At 29.4% G+C, this 24028-nt stretch overlaps 1 protein-coding gene across 1 annotated transcript in view; it reads right to left on the reverse strand.

Moving 5' to 3' along the window:
• Positions 1–24028, reverse strand: part of LOC107449387 (semaphorin-1A) — a 561149-nt gene that overhangs the window by 40030 nt on the left and 497091 nt on the right. Inside the window, exons 10-12 of the mRNA XM_043039234.2 lie at positions 18648–18789; positions 10522–10600; positions 1924–2071 (exon numbers count right to left, since the gene is read on the reverse strand). Of these exons, the coding sequence (XP_042895168.1) occupies positions 1924–2071; positions 10522–10600; positions 18648–18789 (369 nt within the window). The remainder of the gene's footprint in view (positions 1–1923; positions 2072–10521; positions 10601–18647; positions 18790–24028) is intronic.

Here is a 24028-nt window from a genome sequence, read left to right on the forward strand (position 1 = left end):
GAATCGTCAAATTTAACGCAATAACTAATTGACAATAAGTTTGCAAGTTCTAGAAAATTTGTCTACTGCAACTGTGTGGTTGCTTTGTTAATTACGTTTATAAAAACAATATTTTTAAGCATTTTAATAGTGAGTCATTCTGTCTGATGTGATTACAACTTAAACAGAGATGCTAACTGCTCCGGGTTTGACAAAGTATTTAAAAAAGAGGGGTAGAGAACTACAAACTAAAATTTGCAGATTTTCAACTAATTTTGGCAACTATTAAAAAGGCCCAGCATGACTAAACCGAAAAAAGTGACACATCACATAAGCTTTAAAATTATGTAGAAGTAGTGGTGAGTAAAAACACTATAAATCGAATTTACTAAATCAAGAATCATACATTAAAAGACTACCATTCGATAATATTTATTCGCTGTCTGGAGCAAGTTGGCATCTGTGCTTAAAGATAACCTTTTATTTTTAACAAATTTAGAAGTTTAAAATTGCTCATTGAAGTTTTTCTTCCAAAGAAAATAAAGAGGCTACAGTTTGAGGAACTTAAATTCGCTCGGTAAGCTCAAATTTTATACTATTAATAACATACTGCTATAAAGAATTTTCAGGATTTAGGATTAAATTGGGAAAAAAGCTGTTTTTCGAAAGCTCTGTAGTCACACGCAATGCGATTTGTAGCGATTAACATACTATTTATGTAACTGCTGTGAGTTAGCAACAGTTATTCAAGACTGTTAGGTGAAGTTTAGCTCATCTTTACCCAATACCCTCTTTGATAATTCAGAAATTGGCGAAAACGTCAACATAAAGAAAAGCCACAGTTTTATGAAAATCAGAAGCGTTTATGATCTAACTTTTTAATATTTAAAAAATTACTCTAACGCAGCCTTATATGATAGGCTCATAAAAAAATCGAAAAAATTGAGAACTATTCATTGGTTTTTGATATTTTTCAGCCGAATGGAAAAATTTCGCAAAATTGGAGATTTTTAAAAACAGTTTTTCTCCGCTTGAAAGCCAGATAATTCTTTTCGAAAAGAAGGTACATATAAATTAAATTTATAGTTTTATCTCAAGTGTAAGGTATTTGATAGCTTTTTTCCCTTTGCAAAAGAGGTTCGTAAAATATTAAGATTAAGTATTGTTTTTTGAAAGCTCCACCGTGATATGAAATGATTCTTTTTTGCTAATAATATGCTATTTTCAGAACTGCTGTGAATTTGCAATAATTACTCATGACTGCTTGGTCAAGTTAATATGGAAAAAAGCCACATTTTGTAAAAATAAAAAGTTTCTGTGGTCCAATTTTTTTTAATATTTAAAAATTGCCTGCAATGCTGCATTATGTAAGCTCATAAAAATTTGCAAAAACTGAGAATAAGGTAGTGATTTTAAAAATGTTCCTCTAGGTGGAAACATTTCGCCAAATTGGCGATTTTTAAAAAACTTTAATAACTTTTTAAATATTGAATTTATTTCTCTGTTCTAAAGCCCATATAATTCTTAAAGACAAGATCATATAGATAGTTTAAAACCATCGCTTTGCTTTAATAGTAAGGCGCTTAAACTGTGGATTTTTTTTTTAATTTTCTTCGATGACAGAGCTTCGAAAAACATTGCCAAATGCTTAAAAAATATCGCCACTCTGGCGAAATTTTTCCATCGTGATTAAGATTCTAGAAATGGAAGAATAATTCAGAATGTTAGCATATTTTCATGAAACCAAACAATTAAGTGTTATCGTTACTTTTTAAATCTTGAAAAAAAATTTAAAAACTTTTTATTCTTACAAAATTAAAGTTCAAACTCTAAGTAGTACCTAAAATCTGGAATTTTTTTTACTTCAGATGTAAGGTTGTGAAACTTTATTTGGAGGAACTATGGAAACTTCATTTATTATCAGTTAATATCTTAATTGCTTACCTGTCCTGGCCTAGGCTCTGGAACTTTAGAGTTCTGGACGGGAAGCCAGTTGAAGTTCACATCTTCGTGTCCTTTGAAGGCACCATCGAAAGTTTTAAGAATGTCTTCTAAACGGAAAGCACAGACAGCTGAACCACTAATACTATTTCTGAAAATGAAAGACTTCAATTATCTTTCGAGGTTTATATATGGTAGTTTATAATCTTAATTTACAATGATTTAAAAAAAGAACAAGGATATCTGTGTGTTTGCATTGAAACAAACTTTTCATTGTAATTATGTAAGTAAAAAAAACATGTAAATAATATTATTATGATTCTGTATTAAGAAATAGTTAAATTGAACCAATTGTCACGTCTACGGCATATAGAAGGAATGAACGAAAATAAGGGTTTTACAAAACTTTGAAAGAACTACGAAACCCAGAGGAAGCCCCAGAAATAGATAACGCAACAAAGGATCTAACCATGATGAAAATTTCGAATTGAAAATATCTTGTTAACTACAGAAATGCTGTAATAACATTGAGCAGGCAAGCTAAGGCCTACAGCGGGTTGTAATGTCCCAAAAGAAGAAGATTAAGATATACTACACTAAAAATATATAATGTAGTTAGAAATAAGCATTATAATTCTACATTTGGTTGCCATATACTACTAGTCCTTTTCTTTCTTAAAAATTGTATGATAAATTAGGTAGTTAGAATTGCAGATTTTATTACATACCTCCATAATAATCGACAGGGATTATATTGTTATAAATTTAAATGATGTAAATCAAAATTAAATGCTGTAAATAACTAAGTTTTTAAAGAAACAACTAAAGGTGAACGAATGAGCGAAATAATGAAATAAAAATAAAGATCACTGCGATTTTTCGAGATTGTGAAACCTGTACTACCGAATTAGGTAAAAGAAGATCTTAAAATCAAGTTGGTATAGGTAAGACTTTTAAAATAGTATGATTAATGTTCGTATGATAATGACGTAACATATTCGAAAATATCTAAGGTTTAAAAATGTTTATATTATAGACAGAAGAGTTTGATATTGAGTTAAATGTTTCATTACAATTTAAATTTGTTTATGAAAAATAATTGGAGGATTCAACTAATTATAACATGAACTCTAGCATTCAATTCAATTGCCTGACACGAGATCGTATTTTCTCATTTAGTTTGTTTTATCTGACTAAGTAAGATAAATCACTTCAAACTCATTAATTTGCCTCTTTAAGCAATAATAAAATACATCAGCTTTATATTCACTTTATGAAAAAAAACCTAGTTAAAAAGATCGCTAATTATCAAAATAAGTATTAATTATCAAGAAGTTAATTATGTATCGTTTCCCAAACGATCCGAATAAAAATAAAAGAATTTTTGCTGCCATTTTCTTGCCTGAAGTACTTGGAAGTAAATATAGATCGAAATAATTATGAAATAAGGAACAAAAAGCGAAAGAAGTTATATATGATCGTATTAAGAGGGGTGGAAAAAAAATGTAGCCCGCTAAAAGAGGTAGCAAAAGACTTCAGGATGAATTGTGAGGCAAGGTACCATCAATAACTTCAACTTCCATTAGCAGTGCTCGCGTAGATGCGTTGACAGCGCCAGTTAATTATTGGCTAAGGAAACTATTAATGTGTGACCCTCCGCTTTTATAATGGAAAAACAACAACCAATTCTGGCTCTACCCCCCTACACCCCAGTTCTTCTCAAAAAATTTGGCGAAGAAATTTTCATGTTATTAATGAATTATATCCGTGGGTTTTTTCCTACTTAACGACGTAAAAAAAAATTGTAATGAAATGACGAGGAGAAACAAAAAAGAAGATACTGATAAAGCCTTTGGGAGTTTAGAAAGATGTATCAAAAAGATAAGAATAAGAAAATGAATTAGAATAACACACGTTGGGGTGATAAGAAAAGAAAGAAATGATAATAGAAGGTAATAAAATTTTAATCCGGTGGAGGAAAAAAAAAAACTGGGAAATTATTCCAATCCCCTGTATAAATATATAGAGAAGGTTTCTTTTTTTCCCCACATAGGGTGGGAAGTTAATAAAAAAAAATGTTCGAAATTAATGAGATAATATATTCACAATCCAAATATTCCGTCGAAATGAAATCGAACAAGAGCCTTTTTTTTCCCGTTGTGGAAGTCGATGTGGAAGAATGAAAAAAAATTGAATTTAAGAAAAATTATGAAAGGTTTTAATTTCGGGATAGCTACACCATTTCAAAACATTTACTTAAGAATACTTTTGTGGGTTTTGCTGAATTTGTTTTTCTTCTATTAATTTTTTTTTGAAAAAAGCGTAAAAAAAGCAGTAATTTTGAGGTTGCTTTTGTGTGAAAAAGTAAAAGAGCAAAATAAACATTTCATCGTTAAAAACACATTAAGTTTTTTTTAAATACTAGATTTGATTTTTGATTGTTACGTCGGCAAATATTAGAAGAATATAATTTAAAATCGAATGCAATATTTATTTTTAGTGAGACGCATTGCAGAGTTTTAATATGAAGTTCTAATAAAGTATATATTTTTTTTAAGTTTATATTTTGAATCTTTCCTTTATGTTTTCCCCCATCTAGATCAATTTCAATAAAATAATAATTTAACCTTTACAAAAAATTTTCTGAAATTGCATAATAGAGTATCGAAAGTTTTTTTTTTAATTCAAATTATTTAAAGTCATTTATACAATATTTAACTCCAGAAATATTTAGTTTTCTTTAAAAATAAAAAAACAAGTATTTTTAAATGATTAGTTAATTTTATTTTCATAAAATCATATTAAATAACGCATTTCTTTTATAATGAATACTATATCTTATTTAGATTAATTAATACATTTTAAATTAAAAAACACATCTAATAATTTGGACGAACAGAAATGTTGAAAGATCAAAATAACGGAAATAATTTCTACACATACATGCAACACTAATCAAAATAATGGAAGAAATTTCCACACGCATATATTTTTATTTTATAACTGTCGTTGAACAGCCGACCAAATTTTGAGTTTACGACTATATATGCTCCGCAGCTTTTGTAATTTTGAACCCAACCCAAAAGACAAGGGATCTCCTGGATCAAACACTGACACAAACTAGCCTTCGTAGAGGACTTTTCTAATGGAACTAACCCGCATTTGCGTTACATGGAGAGGAAAACCGAGAATCTCCAGTGGTAAAAGGTTTCTAAGCCATGATCCACCTACCACTGAGGATATTTTGCGTCAGCATTGTGGTCGCCGCGAGCCAGGAGCATAATTCGTATCAACCAGCCACCACTGGGATTCGAACCTGGCTAACCTCATTGGGAGGCAAACCACACGTATCACTAATCAAAATTAATCACTCTGATTTAAATAATAGTGATTTGTAGAACAAAGGTTATGTAATGTATATCTTTACTAGAGCACTACTAACATACATAAATTACATACATATTTACAAAGCTACATATTTTTACTATTCATATACTTTACTACTTTAACCCTTAGACACAGTATTTCCCTTAAACATATTTTTTATACTTTTTTTTCATTATTTTGCATTAATTTAGGTCAAAATAAGTAAAAAAGATATTTAGCATTAGTAAAAAACATACAGCATCGGACACCAGTGTCCCTTTTTGCATTAAAGGTAAAAGTTTCCAAACATAATTTCCTACTAATAAATTTTTTTTAAAGCTTGCACTTATTTTAAGATCTAAGAGAAACAGTAATTCATCATTGAAATCGCTTTAATTTACAAAATAAATTATTGATAAATTCCTGAATATGAATGAAAGAAAATTTCAAACTACTTTTTATTTTATTTTATATTATAGAACATATATAATTGCGATAATATATTCATATTATTTTTTGATAACTATTAGACTGTTATTTTTGTAATTAAAAATACAAAAAAATATTTTTACTTGTAATTTTATGTATTTTTACTTGTAAAAAATACATAAAATGGACAACGGTGTCCGGTCTGCGCCAAAGGGTTAAATATTGAAACAAAATAATAAAATAACAATTTTTTTTATTAGGTACAGCAAATTGGCAAGTGCTTTATTTGTTTATAAGTAAAATCTGTAACCACAAAAAAAATTGAAGTAACAGCGTACAACTTAAAAGAAAAACATGATTCTAATAGCACAATTAATGTTATTTACTATATTAAATTACGGTATTATGGCTACTGAAACAGCTCAAAATATAGAATAATTTTTCACAAATGATTAATATTTTGTAGTTAACAAATGCAATACTGATAAAATGAAAAAAAGTAAAATAACCCTAAACGTGTATAAAACAAGCATAATTATAATAATAAAAAAAACTGAAAATATTTTTTTTAATTAATCTCGTTACAAATAGATGAGTTAAGAGATAAAAAATATCAGAAAAGCTATTCAGTAGAGCGAACAATTGCTTTTGTTTTAACGTTTCAAAAAGAAAACATTTTTTTGCATGTTTTTAAAGGCTATTTAACCCACTGTCAACCGCAAAAGCAAAAAAGAAAAAAATGTAGAACAAAAAAACTCAGCAAAATACGTTGGCAGTGACCCGAACATGGTTACAGTGAATTTAGTTGAGACAACGGAAAAAATTATAATGGTTTAATAAAAAAAAAGTAGTTTTCTATGACACTAAATTAATTAGCGGGGTAGGTATCGCCTTAATTTGCATGGTTTTAATTAGCGCAGTGCAGTTTAAATTAACTTCTGTGCTTATCTGAAAAGTATAATAGAAAAGAAAACGTAACTGGGAATTCTAACTGATTTAAAAACTTTAATTTAAAAGTTTCTAATTGGAGATGGGTAAAAAAAGTCCCTTTTTTATCCCTGTCCTAAGAGATTAATGTTATCAAGAATTTTTATTTTTGAACGATGCTTTTAAATGGCTATTTTTGGGTCTTATTTTGACAGTTGACTAAGAAGAATAGTTATTAAATAGGAGATAACAATATAATAGCTGATGAAATATTCTAAAGATAAAACTACATTCCATATTATCATTTGTAGTGTGAAATTGTTAAAGTTAACCATTTAAAGTAATTTGCTCGGAGATATAAACGAATTTTTGAACTATAATGCAACACAGATTCATGATTACTGATAAAGGACAACAGATTGTATTAAACATAATAAATTACAAAATAAAATGTTTTAGTGATTAACTTAAAAAAAAAATAAGCTGCATATAATTGTTCATTTGTAAAAAGTGCTTAACAGGAGATGCTTAAAATATTCATATTTTTATTCATTTTCTGCAAGATAAAGCTTTTTTAATTTCTCTACAATACAGTCTGTCTATAGAATTTGAGTTAGTTCCGCGACACAGAGATTTTGGTGCCAGCTCCAAGCTGTTTGACGATGAGGTTCGAAAAAATGAACAGTTTTTAGTAAAATTCAATTGCTATAAAAACAAACTTTTCATTTTATTGCAAAATAATTTCCAGCGACACATTGACGCTATTTTTTGTCTCTTTTTAATCGAACTAAAAGTTATTCTAAAATATACATTTAAAAATTAAGAACCTGATTGGTGCATTCTAAGTAGAACGATCAAACCGCCATCAGTAGGAATACTCCCTAAGTTTGTAAAAATCGTGAATTGTATTGTTTTATTATTCTTAACAACTTTAACTTTTTTATGGCAATTTAATTTTTTGATAGAGAAATTTAAAATATTTATGTAATAATTATTAATAAATAAAGAATAATGAAGTCACTCGAAAATTAAAAAAAAATCAATTGAGAAACAAAACTGTTTAACTCTTAAAAACCATTGGAAGTTTAACGATAAACTTATCAAAAATTGAACAAATTTGCAGCGGGATCCGAAAGCTGTATGTCGCGGAACTGACCCTTAACTTAGCTTTTACTAGGAGACGAGTAAAATATTACCTTTTTATCTATGTAGTAAGGGAATTTAAAATTTTTGTAAAACAAAAAATAGTTTTAAGAGTTTCTAATTGGAGATACGTAAAAAATGCCTCTTTTTATTTAATCCATATTTCCGATATAATGCTTTTTTAACTTTTAATGCTTTAAAATATTTATAAATTTCTAATAAGATAATTTTTAAATTTTAATATTTAGTTCAATTAATGAAATTTACACTAATTTTGGCTTAAACTTTAAAACAAGTTTTTATTATTAAAAGTAAAAGAAATACTAGATGAATTATTTTAACGCACTTTCAATGGTGAAGTTTGAAAATGAATAATATTCCAGTTCTTCACGAACTGCGTATTTTAGACCTATTGAGGTAAAGGTCTACAAACTGAAATAATTGCAAATTCTGAATTTAAAATCAAGAGATAATTTTACTGTTAACCAAATAATAATAATCACTTGAAGTTGCTCCGGATTATAGATATTTTTTTTAGTTTTATAGATTCATTTTTTTGATTCGATACTATGAATTTAAATTATTACGATAGTATATTTGAATGTAACAGAAAATGTTTAGTTCTCTTTATTTCGACTTATATAAACGTAGTTTAACGTTTCGAAAAAAATTTCGTGCAAAAAAAAAAAAAAAAAAAAAAAAAAAAAAAAAAAAAAAAAAACTCATTTTTATATGGGTGTGCAAAGATTGGTTTATGTTAAGAAATATACGCTATAGCATTATGGACAAATGAAGGTAGCATTACCAGGGTTGTCACTCATATCTGGAAAAAAAAATTTCTTGTGTTTTCCCTGTACATATTATACACAATATATTAAGAGGAAACAACAATTACTATATTGGGCTTACTATATTTATTAGTTTTAATTGCTGGAAAAATAGCTGAACATACTTAAATAATGCTATAGTAATTGAAATAGTTAAGTATAGCTGAAATATCATGGTTAAATTTCCCATAGATTACGCTTAGAGTGGTCACTATTTTTTAAAAGACAAAAATAATAAACAAAATTCACTGTCTTTTCCCAGTTAGTAAAGGAAAAATCAAAATTCCCTGCATTTGCCCTGTTATTTTAGGCGATTTTTAAATTCCCTGTATTTTCCAGGTTGTCTCTGTTCTCCCTGTGGAGTGGCAGCCCTGATTATATAAAACGAGATTAAATTAACTTCAATTTAATCCATTGATCCATTATTCAAATCCTTTAAAACATTCAATTAATTAAGACGCCAATTCTAGTTGTCACAAACAATAGTTTTATTATAAACTGAAAGACTTAATAATGCATTATATCTTATTACAAAATGAGATATAAACTCCAAAATTTTAATATAAATGATTAATTATTCTATCATAAACAATTTCAAAGATAATGGTTATTATTATTTATATAATGGTTATTATCTTTATTATTATTATAAAAAAACTTTTCAAAAATTATAATATTATTCATTTATTACAAACTTAATAATTATACTTTTAAAAAAATGCATTCAATATATCAATATGCTGCTAGGTTGTGCTGAACAACAAAAAACTTAGTTAAGTGTTGAATCCTTGTGCACTCTAATTATGAAGACACCAATTTTTTCAACGATTTAAGAGCGATTTACTTCCCTAAAAAACAAATAAGATGCAAGCACGCGACATTTTAAAAAATAGCCACTTTGCCTTTTAAGGGAAACGATATTAAATTCTTGCACATCAAAACCTTGAAAATGAAAGGAAAGAATTTTTATTAACTTTAGAAATGATCTAATTATTCTAAGCAGAATACCCCGTCAGCGCTTTTTCTTCTGTATTATTAAGCCAAAGAGAGGCGGTAAATATAACGGGGCTAATCTTCCTCGAAAACTGATTATTTGAACGCGAAAAGTTTTTTTTTTTCTTAGCTCAACTCAAACACTCATTTAGTTACATAATTTGTTAAAATGAAATGCTCCTTGTTCGAGAATTAACGGTGGATAACTTAAATTTTTATTATTACTTTCGAACTCCGTTCATAAATTGGAAGCATTTTATAAAAGACGTTGTCGGATGTCAGTGTGAAAGAGCTATTAAAAAAAATTTCCCGCCTTTCAGGGTTTAATTGAATCGAAAATTGGCGCGCTTGCTAAGCCACACGAAATTTTCTAGAAACAAGTAAATAGAAAAAGAGTGTTGACTCTTAGTATATAAGAAGTAATCTTTCGAACTTGGGGGAAAAACTAAAGATTGATGCTGCAATTTAGGGTTAAATCTAGAAGAGAAAAAAAAATAATAAAAGAAACTTTTCCCAAACTAAAAAGAAGAAGTGGCTGAAAATAAAAACAATAATAATATCTACTTAAATATAATGCATCACCCTAAAATTTTCTCAACTGCACCTTGTTGTTTTGTTTTTGTTTTCTTAGGGAAAAACTACAAAAATATATATATATATATATATAAAAAAAGGGAAAAAATAAGAGGGGAGAAGAGGAAGAGGGTTTACATCCGAAGTTTTCCGGGAGAAAAATAATGGGCAACGGGAACTAAAATAATAACCGTCCAGATCCGAAAATAAAATAAAAAGATATGAGGTAGAGAAGGGAAGGGGAAAATAAGAAGGAAAACAGGGAAAATAAAAAGAAAAATGAGGAAAATGAAATGATGAGGGGGAAAAAAATAGAAGCTCCAGAGATCTGAAAATCACTTACGTTGGAGTGGTAAAGACAGCGTATATCAGTTGTGCTGGTTTCCCGCCGTACAGTCCATCTACAATGTGGCTAGTGGATTCTGAAAAAAATAAAAAAATAAAAATAGTGTAAAAGAACGAGATATTAATGATGGGTTTGGCAACACATCCCGTTATTTTTATTTGTTTATTTTCACCCTAACGCCCTTTTGAGCATCTAGATTAAAACCGATACATTTTGCAATTGTTACAGATGTTTCTTCTGCGATATTGCAAATATGTTGTTCCACATTGATTATTCTCTATTCCGTGGGTACCAGACAGTATTTTACGAGAATTTTATGCACATTTCGTTTTAAAATCGTCCCATTTGCATTCCGCGGGAAAAACTCGTAAACAGAAGGTTGTAAAACGATAACTACTTTTATGGTTTCAGTGCAACAAAATGTACTATTCAAAGTTCTAGTTGCCGATATCGGCTTTATACACACACACACACACACACACACATATATATATATATATATATATATATGCACACACACACACTAGTCAAGGAAAGTAAGCTAACAGCAACAATAACAAAAACAAGACAAAACGGCTACAGCAAAAACCCCATGGTGGATGTCTCCAGCAGAGCATCCATGTTANATATATAATGTTTTTTATGCGTTAATTGCGTTCTACATTGCTGCCAAAACTTAATTAAGTAAATTCGAGTACATTAATTATAATGCATTCGAATAATTCGATTAATTATAATGTATTTTCAAGCAGCAGACATTACTATAAATTTTTAACCATCCATTAATGTAAAATGCTTTTAAATATTTCAGACGAAAATTAAATTTTAATTAAAATATTCTTATTAGATTTCACACAAAAAAAATTTAAATTTAAGTACATAATTATAAATATTAAATTACAGTTTTAAAACTAGTTTTTAACTTCGTTCGAAAACTACTTTCATTCAAGATAAGAGAAATCGTCTGGTTAAAAACCTTCTAAATTATCGTTTTCGATGCAGACGATCCATGAAATCACGCCTTTTCTCATTATTCAATACGATATCCAAGACAATAGTTTCGCTAACTACCGTTTTGATAAAGAGTCCCAAATTACAATGGGGCCTTCTTAATGCTCATTCAATGTCATGTGCACTCTTAAGCGCAAGTTCGACTGTCTTGATTTACAGTTGGCGGTAGTTTATAACCGTAATGAAAATAGTTATTAGAATGAATTGTTTAACGATTTCCTGGGCAGACGATAATTCAAGCAGAATTCCAGATGAGATCTTGGCAATTTAAATTTCACTAAATTTAATGTTCGAGTTTCAACAAGTTATATAAATGGTTCGTATATCGTTTAAATATGTTTGCAAAATTGTATAAAAGTTGTTTTTTTTTTTATTGAAATATCAATATTAATATATAATATAATACTTACGAACATTTTTTTTATACTCTATACAAGTTGAGATCATGTCAGAAATTTTTATCACATTGCCTTTTTTTCAAAGTTTTCTATTCGAATAATAAAAATAGCAACAACAAAAAAAAAACCCGTCTTATTTAAACCTTACATGATCTATTCAAAAAGTGATGGCTTGATGTAACAAAATTACTCCAAGGCTAAGAGCAGAAAGGTTTGGATCTGAAAGCTAAATCCCATTGTGGGCTGTAGCGTCATAAAAGAAGAAGAAAAGGTCAAAGTATAATTGAAAATTATTTTTACCATAATAATTTAACATTTACCGATTCAAAGTTAATAATAATAATAATAATGTTAATAATTCAATTTTCCATTATAAATTGAGCATAAAATCCATTTTTTAGAGTATAATTGACCTTTATGTTAATCGTTATAACTTAACGTTTCACGATTAAAATAATTTCATAATAAATTTAAATTTAGCCTAAAAGTTACTGAAAACTTCAAAAATACGAAAGACGTGATTTTAACAAAATGGTAAGATTGTTTACCGTAGTAGAAATATAGCATAATACAAATATGATTGTAGCAGGTATTATAAAAATGTTGCACAATTTATATAATTTCATTACAAAGAAACTATTTAAGTTCCTTTATAGCATCTGAACTAAGATTACAGCTTTGAAACTAAATCTTCGCTAGGAAAAAAAAAAGTAGAGTTTTATCTATATTATAGGTTTGTTATTTTATTCTTGATTTTTTTTAAAGTTTTCTCCACCAAAAAAAGTAGAAGCATTCTAAATATGATGTATGAAAAGAAAAGTTCCAATAAAGTTCCGGAAACGGCATTAGATGTGCATCTAAATTCTATTCCATAGGAATGCCCTTCCCCGCAGGAATGGCTCATCTCCCATGCATCTTTTCCATAAGAGAAGTGATGCAAAAAAGTTTAACTACCTTAACAAGCAAGGTTTCTAATGCAAAGATTCGTATTCAGTTTCTTCCAAAGCCTAAATTATGTATGGAACAAGGTTCGCTCACCGAATTTAGAAACGGAGGGGGGGGGAAAGGGAATAACTTTCCCTAGAAATCTCAAACGATTCCCTACTTCATTCGCGTAGACCTGAACTAATACGAGTTGCAGTAAAAGCTGCCTCGCTTTCTTAAATCAGCTGATTTTCTTTCTTTCTTTTTTCCATTTCAAGAAAAGGGAAAAGTTCCTATCCCCTTATATAGTGATTCTATTTTGTGAAGGCATTTTAAAATGCCGTTTTTAAAAAATCTTTCTATCCTGTGATTTATTATTAGATTTTTTTTTCTTCTTCTTTTTCTTCCTTCCATTCTAACGGTTTCGATATTTTCCGCCTGACACTCCATACTTTGGATGAGAGAAAAAAAATGACAACGATGCATTTTCGAACTTAACACCTTTTGTTACGAGGGTGGTCGGGAGAAAGGGGTGGAAGAGGGTAAAGTTCGAAAAGAAGAAAGGGTAGAATGCGTGGTTGCCGATGAAGCACTTTTTTGAGGGAATCATTTTTAATAAGGTTTTGCAAAAGTAAAAAAGAAGTAATTTGGCAGATTTAAGAATAGAGTAAAAAAATTCTATTTCTTTGCAGCAAGGGTCAATCAAGTGTCAATCTATTTCTTTGCAGCAGTTCTTAAAATGAGTGATAACTGTCCTAAGTTTTAGTTCTTGGCTTAACGTTCGTGTAAAGTTATCAAATGCAAAGAAAATATACGTTTTTAAAAAAAAATTAAAAGCGCAAAGTGACTCTCAAAGAAATAAAATTAAAAAAGTCTGGAAGTTATGTTTTATTCAGAAAAATGCTTCTATAATCAACGGGTTTATCAAAATTAAACAAGATTGAATAACTTTCCAATCATCTAGAACAATATTAGGCAGTTTAAGCCAATTTCAGACAACTTAGGCTGTATTAAACCAAGTATAGGCAATTAGGCAATTGCAAACCAATTTTAAGTAATTTTGACTATTTTAAATCAATTTTACAGAGAACAAATTTAAAGAGACATTAAAATTTAGCTTTATATTACTTAAAAGACTTGATATCCGTTTTCGTTATGTACTAATTTTGTCTTTCGTTTAACTGCCCTATACCTTTTTCCTTATTATTTAGTTTATTTTCTGCACTTTTAACCGATATGTAGTTTGTTGTAAACATTCAATACACAAGCCTTAACTTTATTCGATATTTTCTGCTACTTTACGATAAAAGGTAACTACACAGAAATTTTTGCCGTTATTTAATTGTCTATGAACTTTTAATAATATTAAATGCAATATTTTCAGTTTCTTGTTATTCTTTCTTTTATAGCAGAAGCTTAACTAAATTTAGTACCCTTAAACTTTTTAGCGGATCACATTATTTTTAACTTTCATCGTACAGTGGCAATAAACCAGCTTTCCCTATTCCAAAAAACTTGATTTTCTTTTTACTGGAGTGACGAAATATAGTGGCAAATGCTTCATTTGATTATTATAGGTTTGTTTCATGTCTCTCTATATATAGAGTATTATATAAATATATAGTCAAAAAATATATAGTTAATATATTTATACAACTTAACGTAAATCTTTTTAACACAATTTTCAGCTTTAAAACCTAAAACCTCTTCAAAGAGCTAATTGTGTCTTTTAGAGAATGAATATTTCTTGTTGACCAAGAGGTCACTTCAAATACTAATTGCTCCTTTCGAAAACAATGCATTTTTTTTCTTCAATGAGCTTATTCTAAATCTAACTTTAACTTTATTCTTTAATTTCTATACACCTTAAATTTCATAACTTGTTCACATTTCTTATTTATTAAAGTTAAAAAAAATAATATTTTACCTCAATGACTTCCTTGTGAATTTATACATTCATTGTTTAGAAACTTCTATAGTAAACTCTTGAACTCTTTGAAAGGCAGTTGTTTTCAACGCGAACATATTTTGTGGTAAAAATGTAAAAATTCAACAAAATAAATTATAGATAAACTAAATTGACTTAGTTAATTCTGTTGCTTTATTTTCAAAACTTTCCTTCCCCTCAAAGAGTATATGAAAAACAAAAGCTTCATTAATTAAGTTTTAACCATTGTTTAAGAAAAATAAACCAGACAAAATGGCCACAAATCGGTATTTATAACTAACAGAACCATAAATCAGATGAAAAATAGTTTATAAGAATAGTTAAGAGAATACTAAGCTAAAATTTCAAGGAAGTCGCAAGAAAATTAAAAAAGGCTTAACAGAATAACTACACAAGCAGAAAAAAAAAAAAAACCATACTTGGCTAGCATCTCGAGTTAGTAGATGTCTAGTGGGCAGCTAATGTTTGGCGACGAGAAGTGGGTAATGGCTTCGTTTTTCTTGGCGGGAATGTGGAAAAGATGTCCCCAGCAAGAAAAGAGTCGTTAAGATGGGACAAAGACAATGAAGATCAGGTAAAAGAGGGAAGAGACGTCTTCTGAGAAAGAACAAAAGAACCAGACAAAGGACATAAGAGGAAGTCAAAGAAAAGAAAAGGGGACTTATCCGGGGATATTGTGAGGTGAAAAAGAGAAGAAAGACAAATTCCAATCCAGAAGGATTCTGTTTACGCTCGGTCGAGCGCTCCTAAGAAGAAGAATTAAAGATCTAGTGAAAGCATTGGGCCATAAACATGGCCTTTGCATTGGTAAAGAAGCCAGCTATTCCACCTTTGATGTTAAATAAGAATCGATATTGAATTCGAAAAAGAAAGGAGGAATCACTTTTTTTTATCTCTCTTTGTCATTTTGACAATGAATTTCCTAGTGTGATGGCCATAAAGAAGATCATGCTTTTGCACATACTGTTCGTGTTATAAATATGTTCTGGAATATTCTTAGAGAGACATTGAAATGACTGCTCATGTATGCGAAGTGCTTATTTGACGAAATTCCTCAAAAAGTTTGAAGTGACAGTCGTTTTTTTGTGGCGTCTTTTTCTAAGAATAGATCTTTGCAGAGTAATAAGCGAATGAATAAGTTTAACTTTTTAAATCCATTATTAAGAAATAACTTGAAAATGAAGAATCAAAAACAACTTATCATAAGTACTGTTTTATAAAAGTTCTTAACTAAGAGTTTTAAAAAAGCAGTAATTATTTCTTAGAGTGCTTATTTTGAATTACTTTTTAATAATTTATAACTCTTCGAAATATTACTAGATATGTTCTTTCCCTAAATCAACTCCGTTTTTGCGTTAAAATAGCTTAACATCTCAATATCACTCGATTTATATTAGAAAAGCTTACTCAACAGTAATTGCAACATTTACTTTTTCAAGTTTAAGAAAAAAAATTTCAGAAATATCTCTGAAGTTTTTATGCATTACAAAGCTGTTAATTTCAAACTCATTATTGTAGTACAAACAAGTACTTTCACTCGATTAATTAAGTATTCTTATCAATGCAGAGCTGGTTCAATGTATCTAACCACGTTTTTCTTCCACTACATGTTTACGTCACTACTCAACATGTTTTCTCACTAAAAGAGCTCAACATGCCTCTCTCAGTTAAAAATTTCTATCACTAATAAGAAAATTATGTTTTCAAATAGCTTTCTAATCTTCTAATAATGGCATTCTTATCAATGCAGAGCTGGTACAATGTATCTAAACACATTCTTCTTCTACTATATGTTTACATCACTACTCAACATGCCTCTCTCAGTTAAAAATTTCTATCACTAATAAGAAAATTATGTTTTCAAACAGCTTTTTAATCTTTTAATGATGGCATTCTTATGTACGCAGAGCAGGTACAATGTATCTAAACAGATTCTTCTTCTACAACATGTTTACATCACTACTCAACTTGTTTTCTCACTAAATGAGCTCAACATGCCTCTCTTGGTTAAAAAATTCCATTATTAATAAGTACAACTGATTCCCATCAATATGCTTCATGCTAAAGGAATAATAAAAATATGAAAAAAGTGAACTTACATTCTTTCCTTGAAGTACAATAAATGTTTCATTGGCGAAAATACCATTCTTTTACGCCAACGATAACACATAAAAAAAGTATTATCTATCCTATACAGCTGTTGAAACTTTTTCAGATTCCATTTTTTAAACAATATTAAGAAGGCGAATACAGTCCAAATGAGTTGGAAGTAACTCAAAGAATCAATCTTTATTATCTACTTTAAGTCTACGGTATTAATCCTAGGCCTCTTGGACCTAGGATTAAGTCTCCAAGAAACAAATAGTCCAGCCAGCACCATAATCCACCCTTTAAAGAAAATGGATGGAGGGTATGGATCGAAAAGCAGGTTACTTATTGGATACCATTAAACACGTAAAATACTACCTCCCATTAAAGATCGGCCTAACTAAACTGTCTTTAATGAAGATTAGCCCGCAACAAAATACTTCTTTTCACTACCGCCAAACCATAAAACTCGCCTTAAATACTCTTTGTAACGCATCTTTTGGAAGAATCGATGCAGTAGTAATTCAGACAAAATGAAGACATAATAGGAATTAACAAGAGAAAGTAATTTAATAGAAGGATCATTAAAAAGGTTTTTTTTTTTTAAAGTTAGCTTTGCAAGTCATTATTTTTAACAACAGCTTCTTGATGGGAATTTTTTTTTGTCTTCTTGGTGAACAGAAATGGTTTTATCTAAACATTGTGGTTCATAAATTAAATATTTCGGTTAAGCATTATTGTACTTCAAATGTTTGAATATGATTATTAAAATATTTGAAGTACAATTACACGGAGAAAAAAAATCTGGTAATATTACTGTAGTGTAAGATAATAGCATTTTTGGTAAAAAAAATATATAATTCTGTATAATCAAACCAAAATATAAGGTATTTAAACCATTAATTTCGTAATTTTTTCGCTAATATTATAAACGGTTTACCTGAAATTATGCTTCGAAAAACTATAATTCTTATTCCTACGTATTTAGTAAAAAATACAAAACTTAAAAGTAAATTTAACCAAATAAATAGTTTTTATGTCATGCTCTAAGGTATTACGTTAAATTTCCAAATTTTACCACATATTATAAACCCATATTTTAGTTTTACCAAAATTATTACAAAAGTGCTATAGCCAAAATTACTGAGCTTTTTAGCATTCTCTTAGAACCAAAAACAAGGAAACTTTTTCCATAATCCGGAAGTATAGAAACATACTTTTTCTTCGTGTAATATTTATATATTTACATTGCATTTTTTATAACAATGTTGGAAACAATTTTTATTTATCATTATTATTATGTCAAATAATATTATGAAAATAATTTACGATCACCACAATTTAAATGTAACAATGATGCACTCACAGATTGAAAAAGAATTACGTAATGGCATGATTTTAAAATCGTCCGTTTGGTTCAGTCTCATTTGGTTTTGTCTCAATTTTTGACAAGAATTTAAAAAATGTATATTAGGGACCATCTCTACAAAACACTCAATATAGTGGACAACAACAAGTTAATTAATTGGAACTAATATCTTTTCCTTAACTTGTGATTGTTCAAAGAAAAGAAGGAGTTTTTGGATAGCTTATAAACTTCAAATTCTAAAATCGTCCCATTTTTACAAGTTGGGTTTTTAGAAATTTCTCAATCAACAGCACTTTTATCAGATAAAAGGGCGATACAAATTTTCGAACAAACTAATTTATGAGCCTAACTAATCAATGAGACAAATAAGATGTGTAATACTTACGAATCTCATTGAAGTAGAAGGGAAATTCGCCGGGTAATGAGCAGTTGAGACGAGCTTTCAGGAAGGAAGTCCAACGATTCCGGAACTTGTGAGGACCTCCCTTATCTTTGGTGCATACTCTCGCCACCCTAGAATACACGGCCTGGCAACAACAAAAATGCACATTGTTAAAACTCCAAGTAAAACTACTGTTTACAATGTGATTAACATTTTAATTTGGTTCATATTCACTTGAATGAACATAACTTACAGTAACATTTAAAAAATGGGGTGAATACAAGAATGACCATTTAAGGATGGTCAACAGTGTGAAGCTAAGCTCTGGTAGCACTAGAGGATAGAATTTGCAATACGACTTCCAGGTTACTACTGCCGATTCCTTTTTGCATCGAAGCTTCAAAAACACGCCTTCATCTGCTTTTTTTTAAGACTTGTAGGTCACAAAAGAATCAACAAATGATTTGTGCTATTAACAATTTGAATTCGTTTCAGCTACTGCAAATATGCTGCTTGTATACTAATAATTTTATAAATTTGTAAGTATACGAATACAGTCAAAACACAGTTTGAATCTATAATTTGATTTGTGCTATTTACGATTCAATTGGCAATTCCATTAAAAAAAAAAGCTGAAAACATAAAAAATATGAAGATAAACCCATATTTGCCTTTTAACTATATCGTGATATTAATTTTTGAAAATCGATTTATGGATCATAACCTTTAGAATTTATAAAATACAGAAAACCTCATAAACGGTAAAAGTAGGATTAAGTTAAAATACTTATTCAAATAATAAAAGTTCCTGGAATATCAAGACTGTTCATACAATGTCTCGTAATCGTAACAATAGAAAAATATACATCGGGGATTTACTGAACTCTTGCTACTGTTTGTTTGAAACTTGTTATTAGTTACACTCACTTAATGACCTATAGATACTACTTTACTCACTCTATACAATGAATACTTTCAACTTACAGAAAATCAGTTTTTATCAGTTAGTTATCAGTATATATTTTTCAGCGCTACACTGAACCAAATAAAAAATTTATTTCATATCCATGAATTCAATTTCCTATTCATGAATAAGCGGTTTTTCTCACAGTTGCAAGGAACTAAACAGCTTCCTTAGGTGGACCCAGTTGGTGCGATAAAATTCTGGTTGTTCAACCGGATTATGTGAAAGCAGTCAATAATCGGTTTTTCTCACAGCTGCAAGGAACTAAATGGCTTCATTATGTGGACCCAGTTGGTGCGATAAAATTCTGGTTGTTCAACCGTATTATGTGAAAGCAGTCAATAATCGGTTTTTCTCACAGCTGCAAGGAACTAAATGGCTTCATTAGGTGGGCTCAGTTGGTGCGATAAAATTATGGTTGTTTAACCGGATTATGTGAAAGCAGTCAATAAGCGGTTTTTCTCACAGCTGCAAAGAATTAAATGGCTTCATTAGTTGGACCCAGTTGGTGCGATAAAATTCTGGTTGTTCAACCGGATTATGTGAAAGCAGTCAAGAATCGGTTTTTCTCACAGCTGCAAGGAATTAAATGGCTTCATTATGTGGACCCAGTTGGGTGCGATAAAATTCTGGTTGTTTAACCGGATTATGTGAAAGCAGTCAATAAGTGGTTTTTCTCACAGCTGCAAGGAACTAAATGGCTTCATTAGGTGGGCTCAGTTGGTGCGATAAAATTATGGTTGTTTAACCGGATTATGTGAAAGCAGTCAATAAGCGGTTTTTCTCACAGCTGCAAGGAACTAAATGGCTTCACTAGGTGGGCTCAGTTGGTGCGATAAAATTATGGTTGTTTAACCATATTAGGTGGAAAGCAGTTAATTAGCGGTTTTTCTCGCAGTTAAGGATTTGAATACCATCCTATTTGTGGTTATTTAACTGTTTCGTTTGAATATGATAAAATAACCACCTAATGAAGCAATTAAATAAATCGTTGTTTAACCATTTTCGTTCAAGCAATTTTCTTTCAACAGTGTATAACTATGAAAGGTATAAAGATCACACAATGTATAAGAATTCTTTAAAGAGATCAGATATCTACAAATTTAATCGAAGAGTACTTAGATCTCAATGAATGTTTTTTTCTTCTCTCTCTCCTTGCTCTATCGGTATTTCATAGTTGTTTTCTCAGCCAAAAATACTAGACATGACTTCTCTTTTAACACAAACGATTGTTTCTTACTTTTTTCTTTGTTCGTGTCGACATCTCCGATATCGATAGAAAGAAAGCGATTAATCTTCATCAATTCTTGACGTCACAGTCTGAGGATCTTTGTTTCCTCGCAAAAAGGCGCGATTGTGGACTTACAGCCGAACGTCGTATCGAATTTTTCAATCTTTGATGAAATATGGTTTTGGAAGTCTTTTATCATCACCATGGATTCCTTGCGAATTTAACTTTTCCTTTCATAAATCTACGTCTGGAAAATTTTTTGGATAAAAAATAAGTTTTTTAATCAACTTGTAAAATAGGATGAAAAACGTAAAAGTGGCACTTTTATAAGAATAAATCATATTTAGATCTAGTTTTATACAGCCAATTTTTCACATTGCTGTCGATTTTTATTCTCTTTTTGTTCTTTTTCTTCTATTTTTAACTTTCCCCGTCCTCCCCTCTCAAAAAAGGCTTATTTTTAAGTTTTTAGTTTCTAAAGTGATACTATGTATTGAGTTTGCAGGCTATAACCACTTACTTATGAAATATGTTTTTGTTTGTTTTAATGTAAATTAGACATTGAAATTACATTAATATACTAGGAACGAATGCAACTCCACATAATATTTTATAAATGGTTTGAAAACATGCCTAAAAGGAAAGAATCTAGAACCAATTATAATACATTTCGGTTTAAAAAGAACAGTATTTCGCGTAAAAAAAAAACAAAATAACAGTATTCAAACCATTTGTATGGTAACAGTTTCCTTACATTTGGTAGAGGCTAACAGGAAAATCTAGTTTTCAAAATTATAGTTCTTACTACCACACATTTAGTAAAAATTAAAAAACTTGAAAGTTAATTTAACCTTTTAAACGGTTTTAATGTCAGCTCCATAATAAAATTAAGAAAATTTTCCACATTTAACAAATTTTGACACATTTTATAAAACAATATTTTATTGTAAATTTTACCAAAATCATTACCAAAGCGTTTTGGTAAAAATTACCGTTCTTTGGCGGTGCTCCCATAGTTCCAGAAACGCGATGAAATTTATTATTCTGATAAATTTAACCACATTTTTTTCTACGAAATTTGCATCCTCAAGTCTGGAAGGCGAAATGTTCGCTGAGAGCATTCCCCAGAAATAATTTTGTCAAAAAACGATGAAAAATTTGAAAAACTTTTAGCGCCTATTTTCTACAATATTGTATTCATTTAATATTTTATATCACATACGAAAACAAACTTCGATATTTCGCTGATGAAAACAAAATACCATTTGAACATCGATTCGATGTTGTTATATCATTTTCATACGCTATTGCACACACTTCGGCAAACATAAGTTATTCTTTATGAAGATTAAAAAGCATGGTCGTGACGCTTCTAGAATTATTTCAACCCCCCCTTTCAATTCGTTCCATCATTCTATACAAAAGGGGGTCTCATCCTTCATTACTCACCATCTTGTTGATGAGCTTTCGCTCAACGCCTTCTAGCAAATGTTGTGGAAAATATTTTCACCGCGCGAACCGATTTCTTCAGTCCCCTATTCTGTTTGATCTCTCAGCATCCGGAATTTTTTTTTTTTTTTTTACTTTTTCCTGGAAAATATGGGATCGTAGGAGGTAAAAAGAACGGCTTACAAACGATATAAAATGTCTATGGGTCTATGGAAGCGTGGCTGATAAGAATTCAGCTTCTTTACACCCGGACGAACGGCTATAAATAGTCGACGTAAGCATAAGTCTACACTTTGAATTTTTATCTCGCCAAGGAAAATGCTGATCTATTGAAAACTGATATTTTAAATTTAGAGATAGTTCGAAAAATATTAGAATAGATAAAAGGAAGGCTTTTTCCTAAGACATTCTGAAACATTCCAGACGAAAAATTTTATTGAGAAACTTAAGCCAAAATATATCTATTGCACATGGTTGGATAGTGAAAAATATAGACTATGTAGACATAAAAATGCTGTTTTTGAATTATACCGTGCAACATACATAAAGCATATAAAATAATTAGTCTGTCACTAAATTATATAATGGTAACTTTTTAGAACTTTTAAAAAAAATTGTTTAAAATTTTTTTTTTTTAACGTTGAACGGTAACTTACATGAAAATTCTTGCATTAAAATTACAAAATTAAGGTAACTGTTATATTTGCATGTTTCAAGAATATATTTTGCTCAGTGTAAGCTTTTATCTGCCAACCAACAAAATATATTCAGTAAAATATTTGTTTGTGCTCCTTCAATGCAAATTAAAACTTTTAATCCAATCTTGAAGATGGTCAACGGAATATAATATATATATAAAATTTTAACCTGTTGAAAATAGCAATTATAATATCATCATCAGAGTGTTATCTTTAACAGTTTTTAAATGAAACCTATAAAATCATTACCAGAGAGCTTATCTTTAACAGTTTTTTAAATAGAATGTATAAAATCTTCATCAGAGTGTCGTCTATAACTGTTTTTAAATGGAACGTGTAAAATCATCATCAGAGTATCATCTTTAACTGTTTTTAAATGGAACGTGTAAAATCACCAAAGTGACATCTTTAACAGTTTTTCAACAGAGTGTATAAAATCATCACCAGAGTGTCGTCTATAACTGATTTTAAACAGAATGCATGAAATCATTATCAGAGTACCCTCTTTAGCAGTTTTTATACAGAGAACGTATAAAATCCATCAGATCATCATCAAATCTTAAATGGAAGGTATAAAATCCTCATAAGTACGTCGTCTATTATTATTTTTAAATGAAAAAAATAATAAATTCCCGCTTGAAAATAAAATTTAAGTTTTGTTTTCCAGAACGAATTTTTTGTAAATCTTGAAGTCGAGAGACCAAATTCCGAAAAGAATGGTACCGATTTTTTCTAAGATAACTTCATAAATCTTTTTTAAATTAAACATTAAGTCTTTTGCTATAAATATGCATATAAAGTAATTGAAGGAAAATAAAGTGTTCAATCCAGTTTAGTTCAAAAAGGCACTGTAACACAAATAAGATGTTTCGATTACTTCTTATTTAAATACAGTATACTTTCGATATTTCAAATTTGAAGGGAAGATAAAAGAATTTCGAAATAGCGAGTTTTCTGAGAACAAAATCAGAACTAAATATGTTCTAAAAAGTATAAAAATATATTCTAAAATATTACTCTAAAAAGTAGAGTCATGAAAATA

Source organism: Parasteatoda tepidariorum, chromosome 1, assembly GCF_043381705.1.
Source record: "Parasteatoda tepidariorum isolate YZ-2023 chromosome 1, CAS_Ptep_4.0, whole genome shotgun sequence".
Classification (NCBI taxonomy): domain Eukaryota; kingdom Metazoa; phylum Arthropoda; class Arachnida; order Araneae; family Theridiidae; genus Parasteatoda; species Parasteatoda tepidariorum.